This window comes from Phacochoerus africanus, chromosome 15 (genome assembly GCF_016906955.1).
Source record: "Phacochoerus africanus isolate WHEZ1 chromosome 15, ROS_Pafr_v1, whole genome shotgun sequence".
Taxonomy (NCBI): domain Eukaryota; kingdom Metazoa; phylum Chordata; class Mammalia; order Artiodactyla; family Suidae; genus Phacochoerus; species Phacochoerus africanus.
In genome coordinates, this window is record NC_062558.1 from 125,474,903 (window position 1) to 125,500,089 (window position 25,187).

At 39.4% G+C, this 25,187-nt stretch overlaps 1 protein-coding gene across 2 annotated transcripts in view; it reads left to right on the forward strand.

Moving 5' to 3' along the window:
- Positions 1 to 25,187, forward strand: part of FHIP2A (FHF complex subunit HOOK interacting protein 2A) — a 37,580-nt gene that overhangs the window by 7,906 nt on the left and 4,487 nt on the right. The window contains exons 2-14 of one of the 2 annotated variants that reach the window (XM_047760156.1): positions 946 to 1,024; positions 6,039 to 6,208; positions 8,815 to 8,919; positions 9,387 to 9,509; positions 14,366 to 14,659; positions 14,838 to 15,034; positions 16,263 to 16,377; positions 17,418 to 17,494; positions 17,581 to 17,773; positions 18,154 to 18,323; positions 18,704 to 18,847; positions 19,963 to 20,053; positions 22,399 to 22,542. In XM_047760156.1, coding sequence (XP_047616112.1) covers positions 946 to 1,024; positions 6,039 to 6,208; positions 8,815 to 8,919; positions 9,387 to 9,509; positions 14,366 to 14,659; positions 14,838 to 15,034; positions 16,263 to 16,377; positions 17,418 to 17,494; positions 17,581 to 17,773; positions 18,154 to 18,323; positions 18,704 to 18,847; positions 19,963 to 20,053; positions 22,399 to 22,542 — 1,902 coding nt within the window. The remainder of the gene's footprint in view (positions 1 to 945; positions 1,025 to 6,038; positions 6,209 to 8,814; positions 8,920 to 9,386; positions 9,510 to 14,365; positions 14,660 to 14,837; positions 15,035 to 16,262; positions 16,378 to 17,417; positions 17,495 to 17,580; positions 17,774 to 18,153; positions 18,324 to 18,703; positions 18,848 to 19,962; positions 20,054 to 22,398; positions 22,543 to 25,187) is intronic. The other variant, XM_047760157.1, reaches the window with a different exon arrangement.

Consider the following 25,187-nt stretch of genomic DNA (forward strand, 5'->3'; position numbering starts at 1 on the left):
TAATAATGCTGATAGGAGTTCCCTGATGGTTCAGTGGGTTATGGATCTGGCATTGTCACTGCTGTGGCTTGGGTTGCTGCTGTGGAGAGGGTTTGATCCCTGGCCCTGGAACTTCTGCATGCTGCAGGCATGGCCAAAAAATAATGTTGATAAATATGTTTTACCTCTTTCTTTCTTTCTTTCTTTCTTTCTTTCTTTCTTTCTTTCTTTCTTTCTTTTTTTGGTCTTTTTTTAGGGCTGCACCGGCAGCATTTGGAGGTTCCCAGGGTAGGGGTCCAATCCCAGCTATAGCCACCTGCCTACACCACAGTCACAGCAAAGCCAGATCTCAGCCATGTCTGCGACCTACACCACAGCCCATGGCAACGCCAGATCCTCAACCCACTGAGCAAGCCCACGGATCGAACCTGTGTCCTCATGGATACTAGTCAGATTTGTTTCCTCTGAGCCATGATGGAACTCCTTTTTTCCCCCCTCTTTCCTAATAAATCATTTTTACTTTCTTGGATTTGACTCGTTTTCTGTCTTTTTTTTTTTTTTTTTGTCTTTTTAGCGCCGCACGCATGGCATATGGAGGTTCCCAGGCTAGGGGTCTAATCACAGCTGTGGCTGCTGGCCTATGCCAGAGCCATAGCAATGCTGGATCCGAGCCATGTCTGTGACCTACACCACAGCTCACAGCAACGCCGGATCCTTAACCCACTGAGTGAGGCCACGGATGGAACCCACAACCTCATGGTTCCTAGTCGGATTCATTTCCGCTGCACCAAGACGGGAACTCCTTGTTTCTCTTTGATATCTGACATAGAATCAGATTAAAGCTCACCCCCTATTCTTATCATGCTTTTGCATCATTAGTAAACAATTATTACAGAGGTATACTTAATGAGAAACTTGTAATGCCATTTTCTTAATTGTTGTGGTCTTTTTTGTGTGTTTGTGTAGCTTGCACCTTCTCTTCCTTTACAAGAAGATTTTGTTTATCACTGGAAGGCGATTACCCACTACTACATAGAGACTTCGGGTAAGAAACAACGGTAATATTAATTAAACAGAAAATTTGTGAAATACTAAAATACATTTCAAGCTAGCATTCAAAGTTATTTTATATCAAACTTAAAATCAGTTTATTTTACTTTCACTTCCTCTCCTTGATTTGTTTATATATATAGATATATCTATATATATCTATATATATATCTTTTGAACACCTGTATAAGCATTGTTCTAGGCACTGGGAGATATAACAGTCAAACAGACAAAAATCTCTGTCCTATCAGAGCTTGTCTATTGACTGGGGGGAAAGCAGACAATAAATAGACGAGCACAGGTATCAAGGTGCCAAGTGTTAAGGAGAAAACGAAGCAGGCTAAGAGGTGTATAGAAGTGTGTGTTTGAGGAGTGGGGGTGGGGAGCCGATGCCTTTTTAAGAGAAACCCTTGTTGCCTTGCTTCTTCTGTGCAGAAGTCTGAAGGAGGAAGGAAGCAAGCCTGGGGGTTTCTGAGGGGGAAAGTCCCAGGAGAGTAGCCAGTGCACAAACCCTGAGGCTGGAGCATGCCGTCTGTGGCATATACTAGGAACTATGAGGAAGTGAGGATAGAGCAAAGTGGACATGGAGGAAGATGGGAGATGACCTCAGACAGGTGAGGGGTTCAGATCTGTACAAGGCCTTGTACGCCACTGCAATGGCTTTGGCTTTTAAAAACCCTTAAGGTGCGGGAGTACCCATCGTGGCTCAGGAGTAATGAGCCTGACTGGCATCCATAAGGATGAGGGTTCAATCCCTGGCTTTGATCAGTGGGTTAAGGATCCAGCATTGCCGTGAGCTGTGATGTAGGCCTCAGACGTGGCTCGGATCCCAAATTGCTGTGGTGTAGGCCGACAGCTATAGCTCTGATTCAACCTCTAGCCTGGGAACTTCCATATGCCACAGGTTTGGCCCTAAAAAAAAAGAACAATAAATAAATAAATAATAGGAACTCTTAAGGTGGGAAGCCATTAAAGGAGTTTGAGCATAAGTATAACATAATCTTTTAAAGGGATCATTTTAGTTTCTGTGAGAAAATTAGACTGTAACAATGCAGAGATGAAGCTGGCAGAACAATTAGGGGACTGTTGCAGTGGTCTGAGAGATCAAGGTGGCTTAGATGGTGGAGGTGGTAAGAAGTGGTTGTATTTTGGGTATGCTTTGAAAGAAGGCTTGTTGATGGATTGGATATTGGGTATGAGAGAATAAGAGTTAAGGATAACTCCAAATATTGGGGCTTAGGCAGTTGGAAAAATAGAAGGGCCACTTGATGAGAAGGGAGAGATTGCAATAAGAGCAGGTTTATAAGAGCATTTTGGACATGCTTCATTTGAGACACCATTATGTATCCAATTGACTGGTTCAAGTACATAGTAGGAAACAGGAATCTGAAATTCAGGGTAAAGGTTTAAACTAGACATTTGGAATTGAGCATAATCAGCGTGCAAGTAGGATTTAAAGCTGTGCGACTGGCTGAGATTATCTAGGGAAAAGGAAGGATAAATGGAAGAGAGAACGTGTTCAGGAACTGAGCCTTTGTGCTCCATGTTTAGAGATTGGGAAAATGAGAATGATAGCAAAGGAGATTTTGCTTTTTGCCAGCGAGGTAGAAAATAGCCAAGAGAGAATGGTATCCTAGAAGCTGGAAGAGAGGAGAGTGGATCAGTGTGTCAAATGGTGCTGATGTCAAGTTGATAAAGACTAGGAATGGATCATTGGATTCAGCCACAAGGAGTTCCTTAGTGGTCTTGATAAGAGCCCTTCTAATAGCAAGGAAGTCAAAGAGAAAATGGTTAGAGAACATATGTAGACAATGTATAAAGACTGCTATCTTGAGGAGTATTAATGGAAAGGGGAGTTGAGAAATGGAGCAATGGCCACAGGGAGATGTGGTGTGGAGGGGGTTTTCTTATTTTTTAAAGATGGAAAGTACTGCCTGTTGTAATTTGATGAGAACGATCTAGCAGAAAAGGAAAGGAAGGCACAAGAGTCAGACGAGATAATTTCTGAGCCGTATCCTTAAGTTGGCAAGTGGGGGATGGGATCCTGGTGCACTACTGGAGATTTAGCGTTAATGCTTGTGGAAGGTACATCCATAAAATTAAGGCAGCAAAATGAACTTAAGGGTATAGATGCAGAAAGGGGCTAGATAGAGTATAGGGAGCCTTTGGAAGTTATCTTCTGGCTGCTTCAATTTTCTTAGTGAATAGAAAGGATGAAGAGTGAACATAGGGGAATGTAAATTAATTAGGTCAAAGGTTGGCAAACTTTTGCCATAACGGGTCATATAGCAGATATTTTAGGCTTTTTGGCCATACAATCTCTGTTGCATCCGTTCAATTCTGTTGTTATATTGCAAAAGCAGCTATCCTCAATACATAACAGAACAGCATTCTTTTGTGCCAGTACAGTTTTATGAAAACAGACAGCAAGGCTGTGTTTGTCCCATGAGCCGAAGTTTGGCAGTCTCCGAAATAAGGAAAAGAGTAGTCCTGCTACAGACCACAGGGCTCCCTTGAGGAATGTATAGGTAAATACTAGTGGATGTGCAGATTGGGCACAGGTCTCTTAACTAAAAGGAAACGAGAAAAAAATGAGAATAATTGATTTGGCAAGTTGATGAGGTCATAGGTAATTCTTCTTTAAAAGAAAGAAATTCTTTATATTTGTGTAAGAAGCAAATATCAGACTAACCATATCTATATATCTATACACACCTTTATGTGTAAAATATAATTTCCACCTTAATGTGGGTGTTTAAACAGCAGATCTACAGAAAAGTTTTTTGAGAAAAGCCACGTTTTTTGTTTTTGTTTTTGTTTTTTTGCCTTTTTGCCTTTTTGTCTTTTTGTCTTTCTGTCTTTTCTAGGGCCGCACCCACGGCATATGGAGGTTCCCAGGCTAGAGGTCTAATCAGAGCTGTAGCCGCCAGCCTACACCAGAGCCAGAGCAACTGGGGATCCGAGCCAAGTCTGTGACCTACACCACAGCTCAGGGCACCACCGGATCCTTGACCCACTGAGCAAGGCCAGGGATTGAACCTGCAACCCATGGTTCCTAGTTGGATTTGTTAACCACTGAGCCATGACGGGAACTCCAGAAGTTACGTTTTCAAATGACTATTCTTAGCCCTTGTAATTTTTTCACCTGTCCATGGCTTTAAGGAAATCCTTTAAAGGAAAACCTATAAATTCTTGCTTTTAATGATTTTTAAAATTTTTTTGCAATCTAGTAGCAGAAACAAGTGGGTACATCACAAAAAGGTATGCAATAAAAAGTGTGTCAGAAGGGAGAAATAGGAGGTGCTGTCTGACCTGGCTTTCAAGGATGAGCAGGGGCTGTGGAGGTAAATGAGGAGGGCAGAGGCACAGAGCACATGCAGAGGCATGGAGGTCTAAACGTGGCTTAAGAGTGATGAGCGTGGATCTTGTCTTCTAGGGAGTTAGGATTTAATCCTGTCAAGTCAAATTCATAGTTCATTCTTTCCTGGATTGTTTATGTAAAGCCTGCAGTTATAGATGAAAAAATATTTCTTAAAAGTAGGTTTCAAGTAAACTTCCACTTTGTCTTTTATTAGCCCTAGGCTACTCATTTTAGAAGAAAATGAAATGAAACATCCTAAGTGAACATTTCTTGAATTCCTACTATGTGCTTTATATACATTATTTCATTGAAATCATACAACAGCACTTACTGGTGGTGATTAGCTTTGTCATAAGGATATTGCTGACTGAGGCTTAGTTTGCTCATGTCATTGAAAAAAAGTGACAGAGTCAAGATTTGGATACAAGTTGTCCAACTCCAGGTCTCATGCTTTTAACAAGTATCTCATATGCTATCAAATTTGATACATATATGTCCTCTTGGGAAACACGAGTGACCCTTCTCTTTCCATTGTTTTCTCCATAAGGTTTTATTTTAATATTATGCTGTGTGTGTGTGTGTGTGTGTGTGTGTGTGTATAAACAAAGCAGTGTTATCATCAGAGAACACACCGGGATTGTGTTGTACAAACTGTTAAGTACTTAAGTAAAGAACAATAAAGATATAAGTTAAAACTTGTCATTCCCTAATATATTTTGTATTTAAACATTCTACAAAACTTTACTTTTTTTTTTTTTTGGCCACACCATGGCATATGGAGTTCCCAGGCCAGGGGATCAGATCGGAGCCATGCTTGTGACCTATGCCACAGCTACGACAACACCAGATCCTTTATCCCACAGTGGTAGGCCAGGGACCGAACCTGCATCCTGACACTGCAGAGAACACTGCCAATGCCATTGTACCACAGCGAGAACTCCAAAAACTTCACATTTCATTAAGAATAATTTAACCCTTATCCAGTAAGGATAGGATGATAAAACTAATGTGTTTTTTGAATCCAACTGTGATATGTAAAAGATATCTATGAATTTTTATTTTGACAAATCCGTATTTTATAAGAATTCCCTTGAGAAGCAGCTTTCACTTTGGGAATAGCTATCTGTTTATAAGAGGTGATGTCAGAAATTTTAAATAGAGGGTTTTTCTTCGGACTCCTCAGATTGGATATGAATTGGAGCCATAGGTATCTGACTTCCCAGTGTTACCAACAGTGTAGTGGTAAACAAAACCAGAACCTGTCCACACAGCCCGCGTTATTCAGCTTAACGTTCAAGGCCAACTTGTTTCTATGTAAAAAAACCTAAAAATTTAGCTCTTCTGAACGGACTTATTGGGGAAAAAATTTTTTTTAATTATAAGTACATTCAAAATTCTGACATTTTTTCTGATCATGTTCCCATTTCCCATATAAATGGGTCTTTTTCTGAATTATTATGCATAAATATTAACGTACAGAATATCTTTCAGAATAAAGATTGTGTTTGTGTAAGATAAATTTCGTTGTGTGTAGTTCAGACTTTTCTCAGTTTGGATAGGAATAGGGAAATATAAAGAGTATTGTAGATGCAAATGTGCAGTTTAAAAATATTTGAATAGTTGTTTGATGAATGTTTTTATTGTTTAGATGACAAAGCCCCAGTGACAGATACAAATATTCCATCCCATCTGGAACAGATGTTAGTTATATTGGTACAAGAAGAAAGTGAACGGGAATTTGGAGAGACGGGGCCATGTATGGAATATTTACTCCACCACAAGATCTTGGAAACATTATACACCTTAGGGAAAGCTGATGTAAGTTCCTAATCCATGTCATGTTCTGGGGCATGTAATATATCCAATGTGTCTTAGAGATAAGTTGCCAAGCACTAAGTTTAATTGTAGAGGTACATATTAAGCATGGCAGGATTCAAGTCACTAGTGGAAAGAAAAAAAATTTTTTTTTTTTTTTTTTTGTCTTTTAGGCCCACAACCTCAGCATATGGAGGTTCCCAGGCTAGGGGTCGAATCGGAGCTACAGCTGATGGCCTGCACCACAGCCACAGCAATGCCAGATCTGAGCCACATCTGCCACCTACACCACAGCTCATGGCAACACCAATCCATAACCCACTGAGCGAGGCCAGGGATCAAACCTGCGGCCTTATGGATACTAGTCAGATTCATTTCCGCTGAGCCATGACAGGAACACACACACACACAAAAGAAGGGAAAATTTATGATTTTTCATAGAGATAGCAAAGTTCCCAAAATGCTCTAAACAACGATTTGTTCTTAGGCTGCTTAGAATTACAGTGAACGCAGTGGAAACGAATCCGACCTAGTATCCGTAAGGATGTGGGTTCAATCCCTGGCCTTGCTTATGGGTTAAGGAACCGGCATTGCCGTGAGCTGTGGTGTAGGTTACAGATGTGGCTTGGATCCCATGTTGCCCTGGCTGTGGTGTAGGCCACAGCTGTAGCTCCAATTCGACCTCTAGCCTAGGAGCCTCCATGTGCCACAGGTGTGGCCCTAAAAATAAAACAAACAAACAAAAAATAAAACTACAGCATAAACGTTTATGAAAATAAACTCAAGTGCACATGCTCAGAGTCAGGAAATGAGAAGAAACCTCATGAAAATTGAGTTACAAAAATAGGAATTATTTTTCATAATCCTGAAAGAGAATGTCACTGATTATTCTGACATTAACTCTACTGATAGTGGAGCCAGTACAAGTAAGTCTCCTCTTTAAAAACAAGGAGGTGATCACCAAGGAGCCTCCTCCAGCTCTGAAAATTCGTAGTTCTGTTCGGTGAATTTCTATAACATACATGAAAATCAAACTTAAAAAAACTCCCAAAATGATAGGCATGTTAAACCCTAAGTAGAATTATGAAGTAATATTAAAGACAATTTCCTTTTAACTAAATTTATAATGCTCCTATTCATTTTTAACTTAAATTCATTCAATTTATATTTTCTAGGCAGCATTATCTGCTCCCTAATTCACTCCCCTCCTCCCTTCTTTTTTCTGTCTTTGGAGAGAGGGATTGTGCAACATTCAATGAACAAACACGGAGTTCCTGTTGTGGGTCAGCGGAAACGAATCTGACTAACATTCATGAGGGCGCAGGTTCAATCCCTGTCCTTGCTCAGAGGGTTAAGGATCCAGAGTTGCCGTGAGCTGTGGTGTAGGTCACAGGCACAACTTGGAACTGGTGTTGCTGTGGCTGTTGTTCAGTTTAAAAATAAATTGAAAAAATTTTTCTTTTTTTGCTTTTTAGGGCTGCCCCCTCCGCATATGGAAGTTCCCAGGCTAGGGGTAGAGTCAGAGCTACAGCTGCTGCCCTACACCACAGCCACAGCAACTCGGGATCCGAGCTGTGTCTGCAACCTACACCACAGGTCACGGCAACTCCGGATCCTTAACCCACTGAATGAGGCCAGGGGTCAAATCCACATCCTCATGGATACTAGTCAGAGTCATTTCCGCTGCACCACAGTGGGAACTCCCTGAATAAATACTGATTTTTGAGCAAATGTTAGTACTTATACTACTAGGAAATTTATTTTTTTATATTGGTGATTGTAAATATTGTATTTATCTGAAATTGGGATATATTTGCTATCTTAAAATATTATGTTTAAAATTATAGCTTATGCTGTTTCCAGATACCATGCCTATGATGATGTTTTGGCAATGCTTATTTTGTGACTATATTAAATCCGAGGTAGTATAAGCAGTTAATTATAGAACATGTAACCTTGTTGATTCATACTCTCTTAATCTACCACATGAGTAATCTTCAGCTTTACCTACTTTTCAGCAAATATTTAAAATAAATGACATCTTATCAAAACGTACTTATTAAATACTCACTGCCTAAATTCATAACGTAAATAATTTTGCAACTAATTCAGAACAATGTTAGAATAAATCACAGCGGTTTATACACAGGATCCCTTTATTTACAATACCTGTGTTCGAAGGCTTTATTTACTCCTCCATATGATGGAAGGTTACTGATTACCTGCCACTAGTGTAAGTGACTAGATTCTGTCTTTGCTTTGGCCAGGGGGTTTCATGTTACCTTGGCATTTAGAATCTAAACAGGTTGGCACTGCCTGAACCAAACACCCATGTACATGGCACATTATCACCATGCTGTTTGTCATTACATCAACCTGTGGTCTCATATGCTACATTATAGTCTCAGATGTAATTTTATTTATAGAATACTGGTCTATAATATTTGAGAATTTTATCCTGACACAGTCGTTAAGTGGCTCACCGCACCGATTTTTGAAAGTTGCATATTATTCACATGTGTTGTCTCTCCTGTTTTTTAAGCTTTAGAGTAAGTGTGTTTGCAATGTCTGTTCTTTCTTTGTTTTCTTTTCTTTTTTCCTATGCCTAGTGTCCTCCAGGAATGAAACAGCAGGTCTTGGTATTCTATACCAAACTCTTGGGGAAAATCCGGCAGCCACTACTTCCACACATTAACGTGCACAGGCCAGTGCAGGTACTTTTTCCCCTTTACATAAAACTTGTGTAGAAATAATTATATGTGATTTTTCTAAGAGTGAAAATAGCAAAGGAGATTATTCCAAAAACAATGTGCGAATTAGCAAATACTTGAGCTTCCTTTATGCATGACATTGTATTAAATGCTCTTCATGTCTTTATATTTCTCTTTTAAAATTGTAGACATTCATTTTTACCTTTAATATATTTCCATGACATCTTGAGGAGAGTTTATTTGATACTGCATTAATTTTTTAGAGCAATATATATTTGAAAAACATATTACTAGCAAATTTATTTTGACATAGGTGATTGTAAATTGGGTTTTGTTTTTTTTTTTCTGAAAAATGCAAGATATTGGCATTATTTGAAAATTTGAACTGTCCCGAAGGTAAATCGATGGCTGTTTACATGCTTATAGAAAGTAACTGAAGTTCAAAAATTTGTTTTTAAATTTTTTGACAGAAATTAATTCGACTGTGTGGTGAAGTCCTTGCAACACCAACAGAAAATGAAGAAATTCAGTTTCTCTGCATTGTGTGTGCAAAGCTGAAACAAGATCCCTACTTGGTTAATTTTTTTCTGGAGGTATGGTATACTTCTTGTCAACCTTCAAAGTACGTCTATACTAAAATTACTATGCAAATTGAATTATGTGAATAATATTAGAAGAAATTATATTTTGTGGGTATCAGGAAGCATGTTTACTTCCCAGAATTGGTTTCATTTAAGAGCAATGTTTTATTTTAACTTGAAATCTCCTGAGAAAATGATTCTCAAAGAATATGATTGAGCCAGCTCTATGGGGCAGTACAGGGGCTGGATAAATACAAAGTTAAGGCTTAGGAGTGCAGCCCGAAGGGCAAATCAGGGAGAGAGAAGTGAAGGGAAATTATAAGCTATCTTATTTTCAGCCAGGCTTGCTCCAGTGCGGAATGTGGGTAACCTGACCTGGGTTAAGGAGGGTGTGTGCAGATTTGGACAAGATGCGAAATGTCACGGGTTACCACACCATCCTGGGATAGCAGTTGGGATTGCTCTGCTGTTTTGTCCTATCTTTTCATAGCCATAGTCACTGAGTCACAGTTAACATAAATCAATTGGTATTTGGATTTTACTTTCTTTTTTTTTTTTAATTTTTAATTTTTTTGCTTTTTAGGGCCGCAGCCGTAGCATATGAGGGTTCCCAGGCTAGGAGTCGAATCAGAGCTTCAGCTGCTGGCCTATGCCACAGCTCACAGCAACGCCAGATCCTTAACCCCCTGAGTAAGGCCAGGGATCGAACCAACAACCTCACGATTCCTAGTTGGATTCGCTTCCACTAAACCACAACAGGACCTCCAGGATTTTACTTTCAGTTTTAAATTACAAAATAATTTTTGTGTATTTTCTGCTTTCACTCCCCACCCCTTTTTTTTCCAGCAGTGAAATCATTTAGGAATATATTAGAAAAAATAATTATGCTGTTTGTTGTTTTTTAGTTTAAAAATATATATGTTTTTATATTTGAGATATAAGTTACACACAGTACAAATCACTTTCTTTTATTCATTTATTTATTTATTTTTGTCTTTTGTCCTTTTTAGGGCCACACCTGTGGCACATGGAGGTTCCCAGGCGAGGGGTCTAATAGGAGCTGTAGCCCCTGGCCTACACCACAGCCACAGCAATGCCAGATCTGAGCCTCGTCTGCGACCCACACCACAGCTCACCCAACGCCAGATCCTCAACCCACTGAGCAAGGCCAGGGTTTGAATCAGCAATCTCATGGTTCCTGGTCGGATTCGTTTCTGCTTCGCCATAGCGGGAACTCCCGAATCACTCTTTCTGATCTATCATTCTGTGAATTGGACAGACATATACAGTTGGGGAACCACCACCACAGTCAAGATACACAGCAGTTCTCTCATCTTACTGCACGTTCCTTCCTGGTCATCCTGTTTCCACCTCTGCCCCTAGCAAGCATTAGTCTGTTTTCTGTCCCGAGTGTCTCTTTTCTAGAGAGTCATAACAATATAATCAGCTTGAGTCATTTTTACATACTGCATATGCAAGTCCCCTGTGACTTTGGTCCTTTATATTGCTGAGCAGTATTCCACTGTACACAGCTGAACCACAGTTGTTTATCCATTTACCAGTTGAGGGACTTATGGGCTGTTTTCAGTATTTGGCAATTATGAATGAAGCCACCATAAACGTTCACAGATTTTTGTTTGGATTTAGGTTTTCATTTCACTTGGATAAATACGTAAGGGTGGGATTTCCGGATCAGGTGGTGAGTGTATATTTGCCAGTTTTTTTCCCAAGTGGGTTTGTTATTTTGCATCCTGTGGACAATGTTTGAGGGTTCCATTGGTCCATGTCCTTGCCAGAGTGGGTGTTGTCAAGTTTTTTTGGTTTTGTTTTTAAAACTTTAGCCATTCCTATAGATGGGTTCATTTTTTATTTCACTCGGCCAAAAAAGTAATGCAGGATCTTATTCTGCACTCTTACTGGAAACAGGTAAGCAACCAAGCGGCAAAATTACATGAATTTAAATTTTTAGGTTGGTATCAAGGACTATGAGTGCCTGTTTTCTCATGACACGTATGATATTTTGAAAGTTTGCCTCAAAATGGCTAGACTAGCCTTATGATGTTAACCTATCAAATATCTCAATTTGGCTAAATGTGAGATTTTTCTTTTCAAAGTTCATTTTTACTGAAGTTTCCTTAGATATCTAAGTTACTTTAGAAGCATAGACTTTTTTCCAATCTTAAGCTTTAAGGAGTTTTTCTCCAAATCTCTGAAATTTGTTTCAGAAGTATAGCCATAGATCAGAAGCAGAGAATATTTGCAGGTACCTGTATGCCCTCCTGTCTTCAGAGAAAGATTCACATGTAGACCTCAGAACAAAGAATACCCTTCAGAATTAGTGTCATGTCTGCTCTAATGCAGTATGTTTATAGCACATACTCTCCAAAGCCTGCGATGCTAGGTATATTCGTTTTCTTAACTGATTGGACTGTTCATTTGCTTTTAATGTCAGTTATTATGGCCTCCCTAGCATTATTTATATGTATTCTATTTTCTCTTCCTGATCAGTAAGCTCTTCGAAGACAAGGACTGTGTCTCATTAACCTTTGAGTCCCCCCAGCTTCTCTAGTATCTAGCACAATGCATAATTGTTTAATTCGAACTTCCTGGAGTTCCCGTCATGGCTCAGTGGTTAACAAATCCAACTAGGAACCATGAGGTTGTGGGTTTGATCCCTGGTCTTGCTCAGTGGGTTAAGGATCTGGCGTTTCCATGAGCTGTGGTGTAGGTCGCAGACACAGCTCAGATCTGGTGTTGCTGTGGCTGTGGCGTAGGCTAGCAGCTACAGCTCCGATTGGACCCCTAGCCTGGGAACCTCCATATGCCGCCCTAGGAAAGGCAAAAAAAGACACACACAAAAAAATCGCACTTCCTGGCTGAATAAATTTTTAGAGAAATGCATCTTTATTATTGGTAAGTATAGACAGTAGCAGAAGCACTTTGCATCTCTCAAGCATGTATCCCCTGAAATCTAATCTCTCTTCAGTTACATCAGGCAGTAGATGCATCTGCTGCGGGTTAAGTGCTGATGGTAGATAAGTTATAAACATTCTTTGCCTTAAAGGGGTTCGTGGTCTGGGGATGAGGGTAAGGCTCATATTCAGAGACTGTAATCTAAGGTACGGTGAGGTATCATAAGAAAGATACAAAGTAAATGTCCCTTAAATGTTCATAGGATGAAGAGATTACATCTGCCCTGGTCATTAGGAGGGCAGCATGGAAGAGGCTGTCTTCAGAGCCCTAATAGATGCTTAGATAATGGGTGAGCATACGAGTGAAGATAGGAAACTCTGTGGTATGTTCAGGAAACAGTATAATTAGGAGAAGTGGTAAGAAAAAGGGTGAGACAGATTAGAATTATCAAAGGCTTTGAATGGTAGGATGAGTAATTTGTGCTTGTTTGTAGAGCTTTTTTAAAAATGCAGATTCCTTGGTTCCACCTCCAGGTATTTGGATTCAGCAGGTCTAAGTGGAACCAGGGAATCTGCATTTTTATCAAGCACCACAGAAGACCACGAGGCCAACCGTCCTGAGTCCCGCTTTGAGAAACACTAGTTGAAGGAGTGAGTGTTATGCTAAGATTATTCTTCCTCTTGCCGGTTTTATCCAAGATGCCACTCCCAACAATCGTATCAGCAGATAGTATTAGCATCGCAGATGGAATAAAATGCTTTACATCCATAAAGACCATGATATACAACTGATTTTATAGGAAATTGGGAAGTTGTTTGGAATAGTCATTTAGTTCTATAGAAATGTTTTCTTTTAATATACATGCTCTGAGCTCAATTTCTCAGGAAGACTGATCTAAATTATACTTTCATTACTAATAAAAGTGATTTACAATAACTATAATATAACTTTGGAAGTAGAATTTTGAATTCATTCAGCATTTAATGTGTTTCTGTGATGGGTGAAACTCTGAGTGATAGACCCTGCAGAGAAACTGGTTTATGATGAATTCTAATGTGTGTGTGTATGATTTGATTTTTGCTCTTATGTTCAAATGGAAAGCAAGATACTTTTGCTTGGAAACTAGTAACTTGGTTCAGTTAAGATTCTTTTTGTGTTTGGGTGTGTATGGTGCTGGGAAGGGTCACAATATTTCAAGCAAATCTTTTATCCTCAAAAACACTGAAAAGAATGTCCTCAGAGTATTGAGTTATATTTCTAGAGCAGAAATAGAAGAAAAAAAAGTAGAAATATCATCTTAGAAAACTGATCTCAGAAGAATCAACACTGGGGCTGTTTATCTTTACTAACCCAGTAATGAGAAAACAATTAACTTCATTTTTCATTAACATCTGTTGTTTTCAGTGGTAGTCAAAGAGTTATCACTAACTTTGTTCATTGTTCATAGTCGGTGTAAAACATTTTGTAGATAGCATTCAAAAGAGCGTCATAAACATCTCCGTAATTAAAAAATACCTAAAACACAGTCTAGGAGTTCCCGTCGTGGCGCAGTGGTTAACGAATCCAACTAGGAACCATGAGGTTGTGGGTTTGATCCCTGGCCTTGCTCAGTGCGTTAAGGATCTGGCGTTGCCATGAGCTGTGGTGTAGGTTGTGGACGTGGCTCGGATCCCACATTGCTGTGGCTCTGGCGTAGGCCGGTGGCTACCGCTCCTATTAGACCCCTAGCCTGGGAACCTCCATATGCTGCAGGAGTGGCCCTAGAAATGGCAAAAAGACAAAAAAAAAAAAAAAACACACAGTTTAAGTCTGAGTATTTTCATTTGCCATAACACTTTAATCCATTTCTACAGCGGTTAGATATTGACTGTAAATCATAAAAAAACTCACTTCAATGTGATTTCTGTTATATAAGGCTTTTGATGTGAATCTTGCAACATATGTATTCTTTTCAGAATAAGTTGAAATCATTGGCTTCCAAAGCAGCAGCAAATGCAACTTCAGAAGACATCCCGAAAGGCCAGGATTCCTTGTCTGCAGACACAGGGCAGTGCTTTCGGCCCGAGGAGCTGTCTGGGGCTTCCGGAGCGGAAAGCACAGAGTCAGAAGAGGAGCCTCCTCAGCAGATAGATGATCTGTCCGCAGGCTTGGACGGCCTCAGCGTCGCTGCCCTGCCAGAGGCCACAGTCGTTCGTCCCAACCAGGATTACAACTTAGTGAACTCTTTGTTAAATCTTACTAGAAGTCCTGTGAGTCATCTTTTTATCTTTACCCCCACAACCTAATCACAGTTCATGCACAGGAAAAAAATAAACAAAAACGGTTTTTATTTTAGTGTAACACATTAAATCCGTTCAAGTTCAATTTTTCCAAACAGGCTGACATATCTAATTCAAGCATTGAAGGGCTTTGTGTTTTTCCCCTCAGGACGGCCGAATAGCTGTGAAAGCCTGCGAGGGCCTGATGCTGTTAGTGAGCTTGCCGGAGCCGGCGGCCGCCAAGTGCCTCACGCAGAGCACCTGCCTGTGCGAGCTGCTCACAGACAGACTGGCCTCCCTCTACAGGGCCCTACCTCAGTCAGTGGACCCCCTCGATATTGAAACAGTGGAAGCAATTAACTGGGGGTAAGAGCCATTATTAGTGTTTTCCCATACAAGTGACGTTTTTAACCCTACACTTTTAAATCCATTTTCATTTTGCAATGACAGTTTTGAAAAATCTTTAGTTTTAAAAAATATAACATTACCTGTGATTATTAAATGGGATTTTTTTTGGGACTTGTTTTAATATATAATCAGGAATGCATTGGCATGGAAACAATCCAGTTAGTAAAATAGATAAAACTAGTCAGGCTAGTTTTCTTTTGCCTGTTATAGTGATTGGTTAAGACCTTAACTGTTTCAGATCAATACCTTTATCTGACTATATTTAGAAAACAAAACAAGGGAATTCCCATCATGGCCCAGCGGAAATGAATCTGACTAGGAACCATGAGGTTGCGGGTTCGATCCCTGGCCTCGCTCAGTGGGTTGAGGATCCAGCATTGCCGTGAGCTGTGGTGTAGGCCAGCAGCTGTAGCTCTGATTAGACCCCTAGCCTGGGAACCTCCATATGCTGTGGGTGTTGCCCTAAAAAGACAAAAAAAGACAAAACAAAACCAAACCCTGAAAGAAGGAATCCTCTTTTTTCTAACTCGGCTCTACAGCCCCTCGGGCAGTGGTGCCTCACCTCCTACTCTCTCTCAGCCTTTTCCCACTGTCTTTTAGGGCTCCCTCCTTGACTATCATATGAAAATGGAATTACTGTAGAAAATGTGTAAGTTACTAAAAAGTGTAAAGCAGCATGAGAATCCCACCACCTAAAAGCAGGCTAATACTTTGACATAATAACCTTTCATGGTTTTTTTTTAACCCTCCCTTGGTTCTTCATTGTTTTTTCCCACCCTGTCAGGATCTGTAGGCCAGACCCACTTGTTAACCTCACTACTGTGTTGTATTTTAAGGCAGGAAGAGAAGCAGAGCAGTCATTTCTTTTTGCAGGTTCTCCTTTCCTTTCCTTCGATCCTAGTGACTGAGAACCTTCGACTTTTCTGGTGGAAATATGAGGAGCTGTCTGCATGGTTTTTCTGCTGTGGCTCCGTTCTGCTTCAGTCTCTCTTTCCACTTACTGAGTGAAAATTATTCACAGCTTTTCTTTAGAAGGTTTTCTCTTCTTTGGCTTTAAAACCCTGTTCTGACTGTCATCCAGTGTCACGTGGGTAAAGGTCTCACACTGTGTGTTCTTTCACACGTCTCCATCTCCCCATGTGTGCTGAACTGGATTCATGCTTTTCATTTCTTCTGTGTCCTATAGCTTGGACTCATACAGTCATAAAGAAGATGCTTCAGCATTTCCAGGAAAACGAGCCTTAATTTCATTTCTTTCCTGGTTTGATTATTGCGATCAACTCATAAAGGAAGCACAAAAGGTTTGAATGTTTTTGTTGTTTATTGATAGCTTAAAAATGTAAATGTCTACTAAGTGAAATTTGAATCCTCAATTTATATCCCTGAATGTGTCTTAATTGTCTTAGGATAGCATAGTTAGTAAAATAGATAAAATAAACAAAACCAAAAAAAAGGGGTGTGTGTGTGTGTGTTATGGCTCTGGAATAAATCACAGTTCAAGTTCTGCCCCTGTGTTTTTTTTTTTTTTTCTGGTTAGCTAATTCATTTTATTAGAAAGTGATTAAGGTTAGCCACCATCTATAATACGTTCCACTGTTGTAATGCAAGGTGCTCTTTAAATAGAAAATATTCTTCTCCATTAGGATCACTGCCTTCCCCAGGTCACTTCCTAATTGAAGTCAGCCTTTCTGCCTGCCACTTGAGGAGTTTGGCACAACAAAGAAAAGCGTCTCTGTCCATACTACTCCTTCTCTAAATTCTTTACTCCCCTTCCTGTATTTTGTGATTATTAAGAAAAAGTAGCCTTATAAAATCAGAAATTTATGATTACATATTACCTGCAGCATAAACTAAGATGTTCTAAAGAAGATACAATTGTACCATGTCTTAACTTAAGTAGAAGTTATTTCACTGTCATTATAAATTCAGAGGTAAGGCGTTCTCTTGTGAGTTAAGGATCTGGCATTGTCACTGCAGGGGCTCGGGTCGCTACTGTGGCAGAGATTCACATAAAATGCCCCTGTGTTTCTTTAAGTATTACAGCACAACCCTTCACAAGGTAACACTGGCCTCCTTCCATTTCTCCTATTTCGGGAGATGTTAATACAGTAAGTGATTGGGATAGTATTTTTATCCTGTTTGTCTTTGTTCTTGGAAATTTAGATAACATGTAAAGGACCTGGTAGCTAACATCTAATCTAGGGTTTATATGCCATCAAGATGGACAATAGGCAGGTTTGTTTTTCCACATTAATTCAGATAGAGTGCAAACTGATTGCTGATTATAAATTATTCTCTATTTCCCATTAAAATGAATAATGATACTTACACTATGTTATAGACTGCTGCTGTTGCTCTTGCCAAAGCTGTTCGTGAAAGATTTTTTATTGGTGTTATGGAACCTCAGTTAATGCAAACGTGAGTGGCTTGTTTACTTAAAAATTCAAAAAATCACTGTGTTCATGTGTTCATTTTGCCCACTAATTACCTGTCTGTTATGCCAGTTCTGAGATGGGTATTCTGACATCAACTGCTCTGCTTCATCGCATTGTTCGGCAAGTAACCTCTGACATTTTGCTTCAAGAAATGGTGTTTTTCATCCTTGGAGAACAAAGGGAACCAGAAACTCTGGCAGAAATTAGCAGACATCCTTTAAGACACAGGTTAATTGAACATTGTGATCACATATCTGATGAGGTAAGCTATGTAATTATTGAGAACTGTACGTAGATTCTTTAACATTCTGCTTTTGATAGACTTGTGTTTTGAATAGAACCTCTTTTTTTATGTGGCTTTTTATTTTGAAAATTGAAAGCATGGGAGTTCCCATTATGCCACAGCAGGAACGAATCCAACTAGTATCCATGAGGATGCATGTTCAATTCCTGGCTTCGCTCAGTGGGTCAGGGATTCAGGGATCCGGCATTGCCGTGAGCTGTGGTGTAGGTCACAGAAAAAAAAGCAAAAAAAGCAAAAAAAAAAAAAGAGAGAGAATTGAAGGCATGGCTTGCGGGATAGCAAGAAGAATGGTTTATTTAAAGTATTCTTCAGTTACCCTTTATCATTCTTGGTTTCAGATAAGCATAATGACATTAAGGATGTTTGAACATCTTTTACAAAAACCCAATGAGCACATTCTTTACAACTTAGTCCTAAGAAATCTTGAAGAAAGAAATTATACAGAATATAAACCCGTGTGCCCAGAAGATAAAGATGTCATGGAGAATGGATTGATAGCAGGAGCAGTGTAAGTTTCTATCCAACTCTGTGAGTTCAGCATTTCCTATAGAATTGTAACTTTCTCCCCTCTTATTTCTCTTCCTTATTCATAAACAAACAAACAAAAAATCTCTTTAACAGTTTAAAAATTTTTAAAAAGTTAAATTTAGATGTCCTTGATATTACTGTCCCTTTAAATTACAAGTGGTAGTATCTATCCAAGCAAAATCAATATGGCCTTGAGTTTGTTAGTTTAAAGTGTTAATTTCTCTATAAGATATAAATGCATTCATTATTCCTTAATTCTTTCCTTAGCAACATTAATGTTTTCTAAGAACATAGCAGAGAATTGTTTGGTTTAGAAAGTATAATAAAATGTTTTTTTATACATCATTAAATTAAACTCAGAGATCTGGAAGAAGATCCATTATTTACTGACATTTCACCAGATAACACTTTGTCAAACCAAGAGTGGCTTAGTTCTTCACCTCCTACTACTCCAGACCACCCCAAAAATGATGGGAAAACTGAAGTCCATAAAATTGTAAATAGGTGAGTGGCTCTGTAAATTTGACTTACAACTCTTTTACTTGTTTTTTATAACATACAGTAGCTCTGCTCTTCGATCGATACAGAGATATATTATGAACTCAATCTTCCCTTTAGAGATTATATCAGCTTTTTGAAATGCTTATGTAGCAAGTGACAGCCCAGGGGCAACAATCGATTCCTCTACTTAGTATAAACATAAAAATGAGTAACAGTAGTTAAATAAATCTTTAAAGTACCCTACTTTAAAAAAAATGTAAATAATTTTAAGTAATTCCCAATTGGAACCACACTGAGAATTTCCAGTTTGACGAATTGAACTTATTAACCATGTACTCACATGTGCTAAGCAGAAGGTTCTTCCTTTATTAGTTTGTGTTTTACATTTTTTTTAAAGTGCCCTTTCCCTGGCAATTTTCTTCTTTTTCTTCCTTTGCAATCCTGTCATTGTTATGCCTGGTTCTGGGAGCTGACTAGAGAAAACTGCATATGGTGCAAGATGCAAAATTTGGGTGCCTAAAAATGTAAGGTTCAGTGTCTTAAAAGCCAGGTTCCTGAGACTAACAAATATGATAGTCTGTCATCCTGTAATGTAAAAAGTGTCAAGTCTTCTGCTTCCTTCTACTTTAAGTGGAATGAAAAAAAATTTTTTTTTTTGTCTTTTTGCCATTTTCTTGGGCCGCTCTTGCGGCACATGGAGTTCCCAGGCTAGGGGTCCAATCGGAGCTATAGCCACTGGCCTACACCAGAGCCACAGCAATGCAGGATCCAAGCCGCGTCTGCAACCTACACCACAGCTCACGGCAACACCGGATCATCAACCCACCGAGCAAGGGCAGGGACCGAACCCGCAACTTCATGGTTCCTAGTCGGATTCGTTAACCACTGCGCCACGACGGGAACTCCGGAATGAAAAATTTTTTAATGAAACCTTTAAAACAATGACACAGTATTTAATCAGTGAATTATACGACTTAAGAACACACGGTTTTACTTTTCAGGTTTCCATTTGCATTAATACTTGGCTAAATTGAAGATGGCCAAAATATTTTAATACACATAAAGATAGGGAATTGTGAGAGTATTTGTGTCCTTGATTATGGCTTTTTTCATTTAAGTTTTCTCTGTCTGGTACCGGATGAAGCCAAATCATCCTACCACGTTGAGGGCACTGGATATGACACCTACCTCCGAGATGCTCATAGGCAGGTAAGTGAAGTAACTAATTTTTGGACATGAAATCTAGTAAGAATGCACACATACATCCTGGTCACGTTCCCCACAGTCATTTCTCCAAAGGTTTCACTTCCACTGCAAGACCTGAACTCCGCCCTCAGCATTTTAACTTCCTGCCAGTGATCTGACTTTGCCTTTCACCGACTTTATCTCTCTATCTCAGGCTTTCTTTATGCTCGCTTCCCCTCTTTCTTTCTCTCTCCCTCTCTCCTTTTCTTCCCTTTCTGTCCTTGAAATTACATCTCCCCCAAATCCTTGCTCCTGATGGAAAGCATGATTTTTAAGTGGTTCTTCCCACCGCCGCCATTGCTCACAGCCCACAGGCTGATATCTGGTATCCTTTTCTCGTCTCCATCACTTCTTATCCAGCAGTCATTCGCAAGTGTTGTCTCTTCATCCCCTGCATCCCAGCTTTCCACCTCACCTAATTGCTTTCTCAGAGGTCTCCTCTTGGTTATTAGAATAAATGGCCTTCCCTCAGTCACCTTTCCCCTGCGGAGCATTTTACATTTTACCAAATTTTGAAATGTCTCATGTCAAAAAAATATGCATTTATTGTTGCATTTATATCCTTTGATCCGAAGTGTGTTTTTATTGATAATTGACTTGCATGTGCCTGTAGTTTATTCATGATGCTTTTAAGCCTGAATTCAAGTCCACATTATCATGTGAATAACTAGAGTAATGGAGTAGCAAATATATGCATGTAACATAAAGTTGAGGCAGCAAAAGTACTACCAACCTTAGTAGTACCGATTGGTTTTTAAAACTACTTTGATTCCTTCTGTAAAGTTTTATTTCCATATTCTGATTACAGTTACGATTGTTTCAGAAATATTAGAAAAGACACAAAAAGAACAGGAAATTTTTACACTATTACTTTCTAGCTCAATTTCAGAAGTGTTAATCTAAAAATGCATTATGAAATATTAGGATGTGATTTTAGAAAGAAAATTGTCTATTGAAAGCCAAATAGTTTAAAACTCACAATATCTTGAAGAAGTTGGTTTTTTAACCATTTAAAATATGTTTTTCTTTTAAAAGCTGAAGTTGGAGTTCCCGTCGGGGCACAGTGGAAACAAATCCAACTAGGAACCGTGAGGTTGTGGGTTCTATCCCTGGCCTTGCTCAGTGGGTTAAGGGTCCAGCATTGCTGCGAACTGTGGTGTAGGTCACAGACGCGGCTCGGATCTGGTGTTGCTGTGGCTCTGGCGTAGGCTGGCGGCTACAGCTCCAATTAGACCCCTAGCCTGGGAACCTCCATATGCCGTGGGTGCAGCCCTAAAGAGACAAAAAATAAAATAAAATAAAAGCTGAAGTTAGTGCTTCGCATTGAGAATATGTTTTATTTTAATCTCAGATATTCTGTAAACTAGAGATGTCCAAATAACTTTGCTTTATTGAACAAGGAGAATGTGAAAAGGGAAAGAACATGGAAGAAAACTATGCCCTAAATTTCTTTTGTTTAAATTCAAGTAAATTACTTATCAGAGAAGACTTCTAAATTTTCTTTTTACTAGAGAAAATTTCTTGTGCTTAAAAAAAAAAATACATATTGTTTATTCCTCTGGTAAACTCTGTGCAGTGAGGACTAGTTTCCTCTTCTTTCCAATCTGTCACAGACCAGTGCTTTCGTAGAATATAAGGAAAATGAATTACTAGAAAAAAGAAAAGAAAAAAACACAAAACACAAGCCCTGACTATTTTAGTAGATTGAACAAACATAAAATGTACCCGGTGAAATTGCAAGAGAAATATCTAAACTTGCTCTCTCTGTGTGTTGTCCTCTTCTCATTGCCATGGTAGCAAACAGTTTTCATGCTGCGCCTGGTGACAATGTGCAGTGTGCCTGGATAAACACATCATGGGAAAGCCAAGCGTGCCTTCTCAGATGATGTACATCTCTTCACCTATTTTACGTATTAAATATAGTACATGTGGCAAGTTAGAAGACATTGGAAAACGTGGCCAAGACGTACTTTGCATTTTAAATACTCTTGAAGTCTGATGACAATGAGTAAAGGGTTAAATCTCTCTAAAGGAAAGAGCTTAAGCACAGCAGTGAAAGGGATACTTTGGTAAAGTTAAAATCTGCCTGCTTTTTCATCAGCATGTTGTATGGTGCCCATGACCTTCCCCTGTGCCTCTCTCTGTTAGGGTGTTACCTGCCTCATCCTTCTTCCCTCTCCCACAGCCCCTCACACTTAGCACGCACTTAGCATTCAAGGGGATTTTTCTACCTGTGTGGGAAGCTATTTCTGTTTAATCTCAGTTTCTGTTTGCTTAGTTCTTTAATGATCCAAATGCTTTCTCCCTAGTTCCGGGACTACTGTGCTATCTGCTTAAGATGGGAGTGGCCTGGGTCTCCAAAAGCATTGGAAAAGTGCAATTTAGAAGCAGCTTTCTTTGAAGGTCATTTTTTGAAAGTTTTATTTGACAGAATGGGAAGAATTCTTGATCAGGTAATAATTATTTTGTTACCATTCACCATGGCAGTAGTTTTGTTTTCTTTTTCCATTTGATGATGTTTTCATAAAGCTAGATTGTCAACAACTGGTGGGTTTCTGATGCATTCATTGTGTTAAAATTTTTTTGTGGGGGGAGTTCTCGTCATGGTGCAGTGGTTAACGAATCCAACTAGGAACCATGAGGTTGCGGGTTCGATCCCTGCCCTTGCCCAGTGGGTTAACGATCTGGCGTTGCCGTGAGCTGTGGTGTAGGTTGCAGACGCGGCTTGGATCCCGAGTTGCTGTGGCTGTGGTGTAGGCCGTTGGCTACAGCTCTGGTTCGACCCCTAGCCTGGGAACCTCCATATGCCTCGGAAACAGCCCAAGAAATGGCAAAAAGACAAAAAAAAAAAAATTTTTTTTTTTTTTTTTTTTGCCTAACAGCTGTTACAAAATTGTATGTTTACTTCTCATTCTAGGCCATTGTCCTAATAGCCCTCATACCTTGCCTTTCAGTTAGTACACTTAATATAGATAGAGCGGAACTTTTCAGGTTTAATTCAGAAGACCTTAAATGTCATTTCAGATGGAATGTTGAATGCTTCAGTCTCATTAAAATTACACAGCAGTATGAGATGAACCTGCTTCTTCAGACAAAGAACTTGTGAATGATACTCATTTTCATAGGGCGAGGTGAAATTAAAAAGAGGACTGTACTTATTCCAAGGTAGATAGAAATCACCATCAGCTAGTACGTTGCTGTGTCTCTCATTGACTGTCAGGAGAACTGAGTTTGGGATTATAGACTCCTTCTTTCCCTCTCTTCTTGGCAAACACAGTGATGTTAGAGCTTTGAAATGTTTTACACACGAGGATGGACACTTGACATGAAACAATCTGGCATTAAACTTGCCTCAGCATGGAAACTGAGTTAGTCAGTTTAGAATTAATTTAAAATTTATATTAAAGTACTTGTTCTTTTTAGCATTCTAGTTAAATATTTATTAAACATAGGGAGTCGTAAAAGCAGTTTACTGCACAAGCAGGCTGTCTTCAATAACCAGAAAGCTACATAAAGAAATGATAAATCAGAAGTATTTCACTGTGTTGGACCTCAGTCATGCTGTTTCTGATGGTAATTAATAAAAGACACAGAGTAAAGTCTGTTTTTTTGTGCTGAATGTCTAGTGTTTCACTGTTGGTTGGTCGGTCTTTAATACTTAACAACCGAAGCATTTCAATCCAGTTACTCTGAGGGTCAGGCTGTATACATTGTGGCTGTGTAAACCTCCTGTCTAGTGGGTTTCATCAGTATGTGGTCTTTTTGGTGCTAATTTTCCAGGCTTAGTTTGGATCTGATTTAACTAACACACCAGACATTAACAATCAGTATCAAGTCAATAATCTTTAGAAATTTTGACCAAAAGCACCAAAAAGGCTTCTAAATTTTAAAAAGGCTCTGAATTGATTGGAAAGCTCCTCTCTGAGTCCTTATCACACTTGAGCATTTTCCCCTTCAGTCTGTAGCGTGCTGACACAAAAGGATACACTGGAGATAGAATATCCTGAAATGCTTCTAGTTCTTTTTCTTTCACCAGATAGCACCTCACAGTGCAGAGGTGGTTCATGCACAGTGTCTCACTCATTCTTCCTGTAACCCTGAATGACAGGCAAGACAGTTCCTTGTGTTATTGTATAAATGAGGAGTCCTTAGTTTCAGTTCACGTGACTTAACTAGTGAGCTATGGAGCCTAGCCTCAAACCTTTTGTCTGTAAAACCCCAGTCTTTCCCCTTTAGTAACCATAAGCTTGTTTTCAAAGTCTGTGAGTCTATTTCTGTTTTGCAAATGACTTTATTTGCATCATTATTTTTAAGATTCCACATATAAGTGATATCACATATTTGTCTTTTGTCTGGCTTACTTAGTATGATAATCTTTAGGTTATGCATGTTGCTGCAAAGGACATTATTTCATTCTTTTTACAGCAGAGTAATAGTCTCTGTCTTAGCTATGGTAAATAGTGCTGCAGTGAACGTTGGGGTGTGTGTATCTTTTCAACGTATGGTTTTCTCCAGATATATGTCCAGGAGTGGGATTGCTGGATCGTATGGTAGTACAAATTTTAGTTTCCCAAGAAACCTCCATACTGCTGTTTTCCATAATGGTTTTTAGCAACTTGCATTCCAACCAACAGTGTAGGAAGGTTCCCTTTTCTCTGTACCCTCTCCAGCATTTACAGTTTGTAGACATTTTGACAATGGCCATTCTGACCAGTGTGATGTGGTACCTCATTGTAGTATTTTTGTTTTGTTTTGTTGCTTTTTAGGGCCGCACTCAAGGCATATGGAAGTTCCCAGGCTAGAGCTTAAATCAGAGCTGTAGCTGCCAGCCTACGCCACAGCCACAGCAATTCAACGATCTGAGCCGTGTCTGCGACCTACACCACAGCTCACGGCACTGCTGGATCCTTAACCCACTGAGTGAGGCCAGGAATTGAACCTGAGTCCTCATGGATACTAGTAGGATTTGTTTCTGCTAAGTCATGACATGAACTCCTCTCATTGTAGTTCTCATTTGCATTTCTCTAATAGCAATGTTGAGCATCTTTTTATGTGCTTTTTGGCCATCTGTATGTCTTCTTTGGAGAACACTCTGTTT